Below are 12,659 nucleotides of genomic sequence, written 5' to 3'. Positions count from 1 at the left end.
GTATTTCAGCAACCACATCCGAACCCCTTCTCCCCCAGGGGGGCACAAAAAACACAAAAGGAGAGCCCTAAGGAGCGACTGAGGAGTCAGCCACCAGCACCAAAGACCTGTTATTTCCCAGGCAGCAGTTAAGGACCCCGTTACAAGTTAAAAGCTCTACTAGGAATCAGGGAAAACATCTGTGTGGGGTTTTGCTGTGGAAACAGGATGCACAACGCCAGGATCGCTCTCCACTTGCTTTGCAGGTCTGCCCGTGTCACCCCGCAGGCTCCCGCGGGGCTCAGCTGGGTTTCCTGCTCATTGTTGTCACTTTCCTCCTCGTTGGAGGAGCGTGGCAAACACCCTGGTGGTTCTGCCTGCCTGCCTACCCAAGGACTTCATGCAGAAGCATCTCCCTGGCTCTGAGCATGCACTCAGCAAGCGATTTGGCACTGCCTGCCAGCCCAGGGTCATTCTCCGAGCTGGCAAGAGCCCAGCCCTCACTCCCCAAGCGAGCAGAGGAGTCAAGTGCATCCCATCCCCACCTGCTGGGCACTCACCATACGTAGTTATCATTTTACTTGTTTCTCGGAAGAGCAGGATGCCGTTTGGTGAGGACACATCGAACTGCAGCCGTTGGGACCTACCAGGAAGGCAGAAAATAAATCAGATTTCTAAGAAACCTGTGGAGGAAAACAAAGCCCACGCACCAGGACCTCCAGGTGCTGCTCTGTGCCTCCTCCCCAGCTCCCCGAACACCCCGCTCTGGTGGAGCACTGCTGCTCCTTCCCACCACCAGGCAGGGCACAACCTTCTCAGGGACAGCCGAGCTCTGCTGTCGCAGAAGAAAGGGCCTCTACGTCACGGCCATGAGGGATATTACAAGTCTGAGGCTGGAAATCCTGGCTTGGCAATAGTCACTAGGCTACTGCACACAAACACAGCGAGCAGCTTGGAAGCCAGCATTGTGGGGCAGGCTGACTGGCTCCTATTCATAACCCGACCGAGAGTTCAGAGCTTGGCATTTCTTCCCCTGCAAGCGAACAGATCTGAAAACTGATGTGCAGCGAGCTGTCCGCTTCACCTTCGGAATAAATGAGTGTATTCCAGGAAGGTTGCTCCTGCTGCAAAGATGCCATTCAGCTGGGGTAAACACTGTGACAGCACAGATTCTCAGCAACCCTGAAACGGCTGCGCCTGAACCTCGTGTCCTTTCCACTTGGCTGTAACAATGGCCCCTTCCTACAGGGCTGTGTTCAGCTGGCTGCAGGCCGAAGCAACGTCTTGGCAGCCTTCCACTGCCAGATCAGACAGCCTCTGAATGATCTGACTAGCGTCAGAGTACCTCTCTGCTGGCAGGAAGAGCTCGTGGTCTAAAGCAGAAGTGGTCAGCTGGCTGCCAGACAGAACAGCACTCGTCTGATTATAAAGGCAGGTTTTAAAAATTAACCCAACTCGCCTGCTTCCATCTTATGGCTCCAATCCTTAGAAAAAAATGCTAAAGAAATTCAGAATTCTTCCTGATCTCGTCTCCCGGTCTCACTGACTGACACAACCGCTATCTGGGAGCTATCAGATTTTCCTCCCAGCTGAAACAACGCCAGCTTTGCCACCTCCCACCCCTGGCAGCCTGCAGAGCATAAATAGATGGGAGCAGAGAGCACACAACTGGGCATCGACACCCACGCAGTGGCTGAAGGAGCAGCCAGCAGGCAGACACACATCCCTGCCAGCCCGGGGGCTCGTACCTGTTGTGCACCAGCTCAGCCATCAGTTTGAGGACGGGCGTTGTGCAGGCTGGGTCGTGGTACCAGAGCTCAATTGCCCGCTGCAGAATCGGCATGTAGGATGGGTAGCTGCAAGGGGAGAGCTAAGGAAGGAATTTCGGTGCTTTGTGTCAAGAAGAAAGGTCACAACTTTAACCAAAAGGCACGTTTTGGGCACTGCATCCAAGCCTTGCAAAGCAGCTGATTAACAACGTGAGGCAGAGCTGATGCTGCTTGCCAGGGTCTGCTTTGGCAGGGAAAAAATCTTAGGTCCACTGAAGGAATTCCACTCACACTTCTACTAGGACAAACCAAACGAAAAAGGTTGTGGACAAAAGGGGAGACACAAAATCTGTCAGTGCGGCAGACAGCTGACCTTCACCAGCTAAAGAGAAATTTGGAGTCCAGATTCCGTGCTCTTTAAGCAGCAATGCCCTCATCAAGAGGACAAAGACACCAACTACCACTGGCTTTAGTGAGCAAAAGTTTTGTTGCTGCTGAGCTGCGCGTATCCCACGAAAAACCACTGGGCGTTACAAGTCAAATCTCTTCAGGGCCACTTGGAAAACCCCAAAGATTCAGCTCTGAGCAGATTTCTAGGTTGAATTGGTTGCAGACAAACAAAGTCAAATCTATTTTGGGGCTTACAGACAGGACACCATGTACTAGAAAAGTGAAGATTCCTCTTTTCCCACCGCAGGATTTAGCAGGGAACACGGAGCATTTGGATGCAATCAGCCAGAGCTCCCCCCACCCCAAAGGACAAGGTGGCTCAAGTTCACAGGCAACAAACAGAAGGATACATCCACTCAAAGAGCATCATGAAGCTGGTCTTGGCATTGAAGGCAAAGGCTATTCCCCTCAGGTCTCTCACCAAACCAACCAAAGTTCTCTGCGTTGCAAAAGAAGCGACACGTTAAAACACGACACACGAATGGATCTTTCCCTCCCCAGCTCCACCAGCCCATGGCCACGTCCCTTCCTCCCACCCCAGAGAGGGAAATGGTCTCTTTCTCTCTGCAGGAGTTATTTATTCCCTCCTGTGTGGCTGAATTGAAAACCCCTAAGAGTACAGAGAATATGGATAGCTGGGAAGGTCCTGCCCAACTTACTTTTGCCTCTTGTTCATTGAAAGTATTTGTGCTGAACATTTGTGCCACGGTCTCAAAGGCAGCCGTTAGGGGAAGCATGAACTGCTCGTACTGATCCTCATCTTCCCCTGAAATAAAAAAGAAATCAGGAGGAAATAGACTGCACGTCCCTGCAGATCTGCCTGTGCTGAGACACTCAAACACTGGTCACCCACGCAGCTGGAGGCGAGGAGACCACGCTTCCAGACAGGTTATTTGTTATTTATCACCTCCAACATCCAACTTGCAACACCCAAACCACAAAGTCGTCACTTTGCTCTGGATCTCAGGAAAAAAAACCTAAAAAGTACCTAAATCCACCATGAGAAGACGCCCAAGTGCAGTGTAGAACGTAGTCCGACATCTCATGTCAGTCAGGTTAGACTGATTGTTAATGCCCAGGAAGGAAAAGTGCTCACTCTGCAAACAGAAGAGAGGACACAGGTTAAAGGGGAACCACCTGCTCGAAAAGGCTCCTGCATTAGGGGCTGGGTTGGATGGATTCTCCTGTCTAACCCCCATCCTGTGCAGGGATGAGGACAACCAAATTCTGGGTTTTCTCGGAGGAGGTGCCACCAGAGGGCAACATGCACCGCACCGGCTGCCCACGGAGCTCTCCTGGCTGCAGGTAGCAGCACCATCACCTTCCATCTGGGGATTTCCCGGGACCCAGTGAGCAAGGAAGCCTTGCTTTCCCTCCAGCTCAGAGAAACCATCTGTCCCTCTTAGTCCTGTGGACCCTCCGGGTGCTAAAGCTGCTGGAAATCGGCTTCTGCAGACAGATCCCTGGTTACCCTGCCTACAATCCCCACGGGAAGAGGCAGCCCCAGGGCAGTTTCTGGACCAGGACATGGGACCGTGCCAGTAAAACGTCCCCCAGATGAAGGAACACAGTGCCTCGCCCAACCAGTCCATCCAAACCTTCTGGATGTGGTTGCAGGAGCCCTATCAGCACAGCATCAGAGCAGTCAGTGACCACGCGCTCCTAGAGGCGAGTCCTAAATCTGATGGGCTCTGCTGCTCGCTTCTGATCACTCCTTCTGATGTTTTTGGTTTCAAGTCACTGTTCCAGATCTGCACAGGGAGCACCGTGCTAGCAGTGACCCAGGAACAAGGCTGCTGTCATCCTCACTGCTGTGAGTGATGGCACTCCCTCCAAATCAGCACTTTTGGACTGAAGGTGGGCATTAAAATTTGCTTTAAATTTCATGAACAGCATCACTGCTCTCATAAACAGCATCACTGCTCTCTACCTGCATGTGCAGTGATATCATCTGCCTCCCATATTTCCCTCTGGAGATGGCTGTCTTTTGGTGAGAGCAAAGAGAGCCCCATGTTAACCCTTCTGGGATGAAAGGCACCACAAAATTACCACCTCTCAAAATTGAAGGGCAGGCTTTGAACAAAGAGAGATGGGACAGAGATCCCATTTTCTAGAGGCTTCCATGGGTGTATGAAAGCATCTGGGAGACAGGTCAACTTCAAGAGGGTGTCCAGATGTTAAAATTAGGGGATTATCTAAGCTGCAAAAAGGTCGGGGTAGTTCTCTGTGAGACAAGAAGCAGGAGGAGAAAGGACTTACCGTGTGATTGTTCAGCATGAACTGCACGGCGCTCAGCTTCACCAGCTTTCTAACACTGCTGTATGTACAGGCGGCGTTAAGGAAGCAGCAGAGTCAGCAGAAAACCTCTCGCAAGGCTTGCAGAGCACTTTCTGGGGCAAAACTGGAAGGGAACTTATGTCTATTCTATTAATATGTTCTAGGTTCTCTTCCATGTGTTTCAAGAGCAACTCTTACCAGGCTGCAGAGGCGTGCAGTGACTGCTTTCATTTATTCTGGCAAGAAGAATAGGAAGGGTAGGCTATGACTGTGAGCAAATTAATGCTATGGATGGTGAGCTACAAAGCAATTGTGATCCACAGTAAAAAATCCTACAGTACTAGTGCCATCCACTGTAACACAGCACCTAAATAAGGCACTGACCAAGCACTATGCACTCTGTTACCTTCTCGCTACCCAAAAGGTGAAGGGGTTCAGGAATCTGTTAGGTGCAGAGTGCTCCTGAGCACCTGGGTTGCTCTTCCCTCGTGCTGCAAGCGTCCTGCACACCCAGAGCTCTTCCCAAAAGGATATCCAATGGAGAGGTCATTGAGCAGCTGCAGTGTCTTGGAGGTGATAGGCTCGCACCGACCCCAGTACTTCAGGTTGGTGATGCTAGGGAAGAGGACAACAAGGAGGGGTCAGAGGGGTTTGCTCGGCTTCCCCGTTTGCTGTGCGGCGGATTCTTCCAGGCAAAAAGTCACCCAACATCATCAGCTCCACCCTCCACCGAAACCACAGACATCACAAGCCACAAAATATTGGTATAAAATCACTGTACTTACATTTGGTTGACTAGAAAATTATCCTTCAGATAATCTTCACTACTTGGGTCCCAAGCTACACTGGCCCATACCCAGGCCCTTGGAATTCTGTGGCACTCCAGGGCTGGTTTCTGCAGCAAGGGTAAGAGAATTCTGCGGCAGTGACTACATGCAGACGTATGCAATTCTGCACCTGCACCATCCACTGTCAGCTGCAGAATTCTAGTAGCCCTTGCTTCTTCCAGGAGAGCCACTTCACCCCTTGCGGATGCGCGAGGGTAGGCAAAGCCCCACGAGGGTAAAAGAGGGGGCGATGCTACAGAAATTAAGGGGGGGGTGGGCAGAGGCTGCACGTCTCCAGGCGCACGGCACTGGGATTTATTCAGCCCTGGAGCTAGTGAAGTGGTTCGAAATGCTGGTGGAGGCTGCCAAAGGCATGACAAAAAGCCAGGTGATGGGTTCGGTCCAGAGGAGAGCTGCCAAGGAGCAGGCCGAATAGGGTGTCCAGCAGAATTGGAGAATTTTACAAAGAATTTAGGGGAAAAGGACTTGCGCTACTCTGGTACTGACCAGCACAATTTGCATGGAAAACCTTTGAAAGGAGCAGTCCCCTCCCCAGAGAGCTTTCGTGGCTGGTGATTGGCAACAGTCAAATGAACAGGGCACGAGTACTTGAGGCTGTCCCCTCTCTGCCTCTGGTTTTTACTAAGCAGGCACTGGAAAAAGAATCCTTTATCCTGGTGTGCGGCTTATTTTTGTGTCTCCAAAGCCCAGGCTAGATCCACGATGGATAAATCAATCCCGGAGGCTGCGCGTGATTTAAGCCCCTGAGCACAGCCTGTAATTCTGGCAAGCAGCCAGACGTTACAAGCTTCAGACTCAACAACACTCCCTCATCTTCCAGTTTTCCTGGTAACACCTTCAGATAAACCCTGGAAGCTCTGGTGCCTGCAAGCAGGAACACTTACATTTTCCCTATGAAGACGCTCAGGACCATGGTCTCGTCATTCAGCCCCAGGACCTCTGAGAGACGGCGGTACAGCTGGAGAGAAAAACAACACCGATTTATAAGCTGCCAACAACACAAGTAATGATCGAGGATTATTTGATTTTCACTCGGCCTCAAATTGCAGCTCCCAGCCCTGGGAAGGTGTAAACTCGGGGCTTTCCCATCCGAAGCAAAACAAAGCACAGAGATGCTCGTGAGCTGGTGAACACCTGCCCTGATCACTGCTACCTCTTTTTGAGAAGGTCACTAGCCACAGCACTGTCACAGCAGCTTCTAACGCTGTTTCCAGAAGCTGGGCACTTGATTTTCCTAGGGAAAGGAGACGTAACTGTGCTCCTCCTCACACAGCTGCATGAGGCACCTTACTGAGTTTGTCTGGAAGCCTAATCCCCTTGTCACACCGCTGCTCTGGAGTCTCCAGGGGGATGACAAAAGGCCACAGGCTACTGGAAGGGAAGAGAACCAATTTCTGCCACATGGACGTTCCCATTCTTTACATCATTTTTGAAGCATTCTGCATCTCTGAAGATGCAAAGAGGCACTCAGAGTCCAGCACGTTTACAACTACCTCATAATTAAGAATATGGGTATTTATCTTCACTTCAGAGAAGAGGAAACAAGGCTCAAATGGAAAGGTTTGGGCTCCTCAAGTGTTTATGTATCAAGTGACTTTCCCGTGTATGTGGGCTTAAGGGACTCGTTTGAAGTCACAGAAGGAACCAAGTAGGTAAAACCGAACCCAAATCTCAGGTTCTAGGCTACTGCCATAATCACTGGCTCCTTCCTCAGGCATAGAGAGCACAAAGACAGCTCGGGGTTTGCAATAACACTGGACATACACCTAGGAAACAGAGCAGACAAGTCGCAAATATTTCAGCCATCAAGAAAAGGAAACAAGCAATGCCACCTGCTTTCATTTTTTTTTTTAAAAAGTGGGGTTATTGCTGCACCTGGCGTGAAGACACAGAGGGAATTTACCTTGGAAGACTTCTGCACCTGATCTCCAATATAGATCTTGCGGAACTGCTCGAAGAAGCTGAGCATGGCAAGCTCCAGCTTCTCGTTCCCAGCCTGCGCCAGCCGTGAGTCCGTGAGGTTCATCAGCTGCAGCACCCTGGAGAGGGGAGGGAAAAATCAGACGTCACTGCTGCTGGCCACAGGGAGAGCAAGGGGCTTCTGGCACACGGTGGTGCTTCCAGGCTGGGCGATTTTTACTTTATGCACTGTTTTGGGGCAATAGCTGATAAAACTGACAACAAAACGCTGACTAGGGTGCATTTCTCTTCTGTGCCAGGCCATTATGAGGCTGTTGTGTCCCTTCTAACAGGGATGCAAGGGGCTTGCTTTCAATTTGCTGCAGAAGCGAGCTTCAGGTGCTTTAGCACACTGACCCAGAGACTGGCCCAGCTTGTTCTCAAACCCACCAGAGAAACCAGTGCCTGCTCCACGCTCTAAATGACTCCCTCCTGGCTTTTACTGGGCGCCCTGTGGGAACAACCTGTGTGCAAGGGCAGTGCCAAGGCCCTGCACAAGTGGACCTTGCTGGTGAGGAAGGGGTGGAGGGATTGCAGGGCAACATGTGCAACAGAACAGGGGGCAGAAGAAATGATAGCCCTTTTTGGCAAGTGCCACAAAGCAGGGAGGGACAGAAATACAATATAAACAGATTGCTCTGAATATCTATCATATTTACTGGCACGAATTGTTACTGAAATACAAGATCTCACTATTTCCCCCTCAGTAACTCATCAGCTACTTGGGAAGCCAGTGCTGGATGTTATTTGTTAGCCAGGGCTCCCCAACAGGCCAGCTTCTCCTTCTACCCTAGCTTCCAGAGCACAGCAATCAGGCTCTGGACTAAGAGGCATTTGGTGTGACTCGAGGTAGTTCATGACCAGTAGGCTACACATTCCCACATCCACCTAATAAAGCTTGCACTGCAAAGGATTTACAATCCCCCAAATCCATCAGGTGTTAGAAGACAGCATAAAGTTTTAACAGCTATAGAAAAAACTACAATATTTGGGATATATTTTAGGACAAAGCCCATTTTGGATTATTAACGAGGAAAAAGACTCCCTCCCACCCCAGAAAAGAAACATCGTGCATTTAATTCTACTCCAATGCATGCATTTAAGCCCAGTATAAATTCCTTTTCCATGCTCTTCCCCTCTCATGGTCTTTCTTACAACCCAGACCTCCCAGTTTAGTCAAGCTACAGCAGAAATTTGTGGCAGCGCTGGCTAGAGCCACAATCTCTTCTCTCAGGATGGCCAATTCTGCATTCTTTTCAGTGAAAAGAGGGGAAGAGCATGGTGGCAGCTTCACGATAGCAATTCTTCGACTTCAAGAGGGGTGCAGCTAGAAAACAGTCAGTATCCCTACCGACAAACCAACTCGCCATCCATCGCATCCTGCTCATCCGTGCTGGCGAACGAGACCCTACCACCAATCACTGCCCCGATAATATAGACGAGCCACGTCAGGCGCCCTGAAACCAACAGAGGACATCAGAACCAAGCACGTCACACAGTACAAGGAGGCAGCTGGGGAGATTTGCAGTTCAGTTTGGCAAAGATGGGATTCCCCAGGAGTATCTTTCTGCTTTCGTGCCACCGAAATCACTCAGTTCTCCACTTGGTGGAGAGGAGGCACGGCTTTACTAGAAAAAGGAACCAGAACGCCAGGTCTGCCTGCAGGATTTTCATTATCTAAAGCCGTTCCACTGCAGAAAGCCACTTTTCTTGCAAAAGTGCATTCTGTGCATTTAAACCCGTGGAGCTGCCAGCAGGCAGCGTTATTCTTTCACCAAACACACGTGGCTGATGGAGAAGTCAACGTCACACGGCGTTTTGCCCACACAATATTGCACTGCGTTAGCTCAGACACTATTGCTTCAGAGGGAAGCTGCAGTTTCTATGGTTGTGCTGATGTGCCCAATTCCTGCAAGGAAGGATAAGCCAGCTAGGTTATTAGAGAAGGGGAGTAACACAGCTCCACCTGAGCCTCTGAAGGAACTGCTTCTGTAAAATTCCTAAACCAAAGAGGTGTGCAAGTACAAAACCTGCATGCAGAGCCCACCCAGAGCTGCAGACAGACACTCTCCTTCAGACACTGGCACCAGCTGAAAATCCTGCTCCCATTTATTCATTATCGACCACCAGCTGGAGGTTTTTGCTGTGTAAGCAGTGGGGAGGTTCAGATGAGCACCCCACACCCTCTCTCAGCCCAAATCAGGTCGGGCAGGTGGTTGTGGACAACCTGTAGATTGGGCAACATCCTCCTAACTCATCTCTGAGAGACTGGTCAAGGAGATGACTCAATAATTTCCCCCAGGAGTTGTGCAGTCAGCTGCAGGACAGCAACAACAGCTTCAGCCAGCGGTGCTGTGTGTGTTGGGAGTGTCTGTCCCCAGCCAAGGACACTCAGCACCATAAAGCACCTCCCCAGGGGAACACCTGCAAGATCTGGCTCCCCGTTGTATGGTGTTCACCAGGAACGCAGGCTTCTGGAGCAGTACTGTGAAGGACAGGCAACCCGCTGCAAGCTTGCAGGTCATTGCTCCCCAAATGAGCTCACCTTCTTGTACAGCAACATCCATGGGGCTGGCGGTGGCGCTCTGCAGCAGCTCCTGGTAGGACTGGGCTGACTGGTCGAAGAGCTGCACGAGCAGAGCGCAGGTCTTCTCGTACTCGCACCGGCCGATGGTGGAGAGCTGATCCAGCTGCTGCTGGACGAGGCCGGTGTCATCCAGGGGATCCTCCAACCCATCCCTGTGCAGCAAGAAAGATTAGAAAAGGAATTAAAACGCCAAGACGGCCTAACCCGTAACATAAGCTTGTTTCTGTCTGGCTGGAGACGCTTTTCTGAGGCACGCAGCAATTCCAGTGAGGAAAGTCTCTGCCCCTAGTGTTTGTCGTGATGGAGAGCTACAGGCTGATGTAATAATCTGACCATTACCGGAGCCATAAATCAGAAAAACATGCGTGGTTCAGGTGGAAGGGCCATCAGGAGCTGGGATGAGTAAGCTCCCCTTACATCGTTATGTTTGAACAGAATGTGCAGAGCCAAGAGCAAGTTCTCTGTCTGGCTGTCTTTATATAACAAAGCTTTCCATCTCAAGGCTTTAGTTTCCTTTTCCTCTAAATACATTAACCTCAATACTAAGTTCTATTGTGATCACCCAAACTAAATAAACCTGCTGTTCCACCCATGCATTGTTAGACAGCTAAGAAGGGCTAAGTCGATCCGTCTTCCCTTGAAAGAGGCACTCACAGATTATTTTTCTATACTTGACCATTTGTTTTCATCAAATACACACAAACACAAGGTGGAACTCATCCCACACAAATACAGGCACTGCAGCAGAGTCCTCCAGGCTGCCTTTACACTCAAAGGAGGAAAAAAAAAAAAAAGATACTTTTAGGTCTAATTTATGCCATCCTGCAGCAGATACCTAGGAATTAAGTGAATCATTTTGCATACTTATTCCTCTCTGTTACGATGGCAATTCAGAGTGTAAATGGCATGCTGCAGCTGTATAACACTGGGTGAGATGAATTCCGCCCATCTCCGAAACCACTCGGATCAATCTCAACCATTTTCGACTGACTAAGGTCTAAGGAAAAAAAGAAAGCTGTAAAAAAAAGCGCACATTTTCTTTTGTGTAAGACAGAGAATATGCAATCTAGGTAAGTCTCCCTGAAAAACCCCTTGGTGACTCACTAAACTTCCTGCAGTCACATCCATTTTGGAAAGACAACTCAGAGCAGAACAGGCTGGAGCCTTCTGCACCAGGTTCTGGCGCCTGCAGCAGAAGCGCTGCCATCTCTCTGCTTCCCTTACCTCAATATGATGTGCACAGATTCCAGTCTGGATGTGATGTATGCTTTTGTGACTTCTGGTGTGTACGTTTCCAGCATGTGAGGCTCTGTGGCTTTCACGTAGGGCACCGACGCCGCCAGCCGCTGCCACAAGCTCAGGAGATAGTGAACGCTGTTGGGAGCAAACTCCCAGTGCTACCGAGAGCAACAGAAAGAAAAAAGAAAGGCAATCAGCCACTTGTGACTTAGCTATTTTATGCACATTGCTTCGACTTACACAGCACGTAGAGGGCATCATCTAAAAGCTTTAGTGATGCGGCTGCCAATTTTAACAATGAATTTCAGCACCTAAGTTCAAAGGGCAATCAGTAAGGAGTGAAGGATGCTGCAGGGCTGAGCCAAAAGTCTTTGGTCCCAAAGTTCTGCTGAGCTCATCCTGTAGCATGCCGCAGACAGCTCCCCAGACAAAATGTATGCTTTAAAACCATTCTCCAGACACTGACTTTGTTAAATTTTGATATTTACATAAGCTATAACATTTTTTAGCCATATTCTGTGCAGTGGTGTGGTTACAAGTTATACACTAGTGGAAACCTCAGTGGGAACATGGCATGATATTCCTATTACTAGTGATGCTGGCAACTGCATTTCAACAGTGAAACGATACTTAATTCTAAAAATAAGCCTTTTTTTTAAACAAGTTGTGATTTTTTTCCCCCTGCTAGGGCACGGAAAGACTCTAGAGGCATAGCAACCCTGCCTTCCCCCACACACTGTTCTTGTTCCATTCAGTAGGAATGCACAGAATAATCAATGCTACACTGCAGGATTCTGTCACAGATACTGCAGGGCTTTTTTTGGTTAAAACAAACAAAAATCGACAAATCTTCTGCAAAATAAGGGGCTAAGAATTGACAAAAGGGTTACCATTTTGTTTTAAGAGACAGCAGGGGGAATAAAGACCCACTGAGGGCAGAGGATTGTGTACCTGTAGGCTGGTCACAGTGAAGTTGGCGATGAGCCGGATGACCTCGGGATAGTTCTCCACCTTCACCAGCTCTCCCAGCTGGTAATTGCTTTTCAATCGTGCCAGCAATCGGCAGAACTCATGGTAGTTATTTGGGTCTGACAAACTCTGAGAGGAGAAAAAAAGGAGAAGGATTAAGAAACAGCAACAGGAAGGGGCACGGATTTATGGTGGAACAGTAGAGAAAGGAAAAGAGCAGCAAGATGTTGCAGCCTTCTCCCAGTGGGATGTGCATTAGGAAGTATTTTTGGTGAAGAAACTTGATGCAGAGGAAGCAGAGAACCCCACTGACGGCATCCAAAACACTCACCTGTGGGTTTTCCAGTATTCGTTTAACTCCATCAACAAGGTGAGATAGAAACTTTGCTCTTTCTGCATTGTTGAAGAGGGATCTGCGTACGGAGGCTATCTGCACTAAGCAGGATAAAACCTAAAAGGGGCAAGAAGAAAAGAGGGAGGGATTAGAGCACTAAAATGAACACCAGGTGCTTGCTTTTCATGACATAAATCATTTAAGTTCCATGCTCATGCCACACATCAGCTCCTTCAGTCCAGAAGAGG

At 49.5% G+C, this 12,659-nt stretch overlaps 1 protein-coding gene across 2 annotated transcripts in view; it reads right to left on the bottom strand.

Annotated features, from left to right (window-relative positions):
- The window catches only part of XPO7 (exportin 7), a 42,351-nt gene that overhangs the window by 5,407 nt on the left and 24,285 nt on the right, over positions 1 to 12,659 (bottom strand). For both annotated transcript variants that reach the window (XM_082779493.1, XM_082779494.1), the window contains exons 9-22: positions 12,409 to 12,528; positions 12,060 to 12,206; positions 11,094 to 11,266; positions 9,828 to 10,021; positions 8,634 to 8,739; positions 7,227 to 7,362; positions 6,208 to 6,281; positions 5,010 to 5,090; positions 4,458 to 4,521; positions 3,187 to 3,295; positions 2,858 to 2,964; positions 2,549 to 2,637; positions 1,728 to 1,835; positions 540 to 622 (exon numbers count right to left, since the gene is read on the bottom strand). In XM_082779493.1, coding sequence (XP_082635619.1) covers positions 540 to 622; positions 1,728 to 1,835; positions 2,549 to 2,637; positions 2,858 to 2,964; positions 3,187 to 3,295; positions 4,458 to 4,521; positions 5,010 to 5,090; positions 6,208 to 6,281; positions 7,227 to 7,362; positions 8,634 to 8,739; positions 9,828 to 10,021; positions 11,094 to 11,266; positions 12,060 to 12,206; positions 12,409 to 12,528 — 1,591 coding nt within the window. The remainder of the gene's footprint in view (positions 1 to 539; positions 623 to 1,727; positions 1,836 to 2,548; positions 2,638 to 2,857; positions 2,965 to 3,186; positions 3,296 to 4,457; positions 4,522 to 5,009; positions 5,091 to 6,207; positions 6,282 to 7,226; positions 7,363 to 8,633; positions 8,740 to 9,827; positions 10,022 to 11,093; positions 11,267 to 12,059; positions 12,207 to 12,408; positions 12,529 to 12,659) is intronic.

The sequence above is a fragment of the Aythya marila genome, assembly GCF_965140915.1.
Source record: "Aythya marila genome assembly, chromosome: 26".
Lineage (NCBI taxonomy): Eukaryota > Metazoa > Chordata > Aves > Anseriformes > Anatidae > Aythya > Aythya marila.
This window is presented reverse-complemented; position numbering and strand designations above follow the sequence as displayed.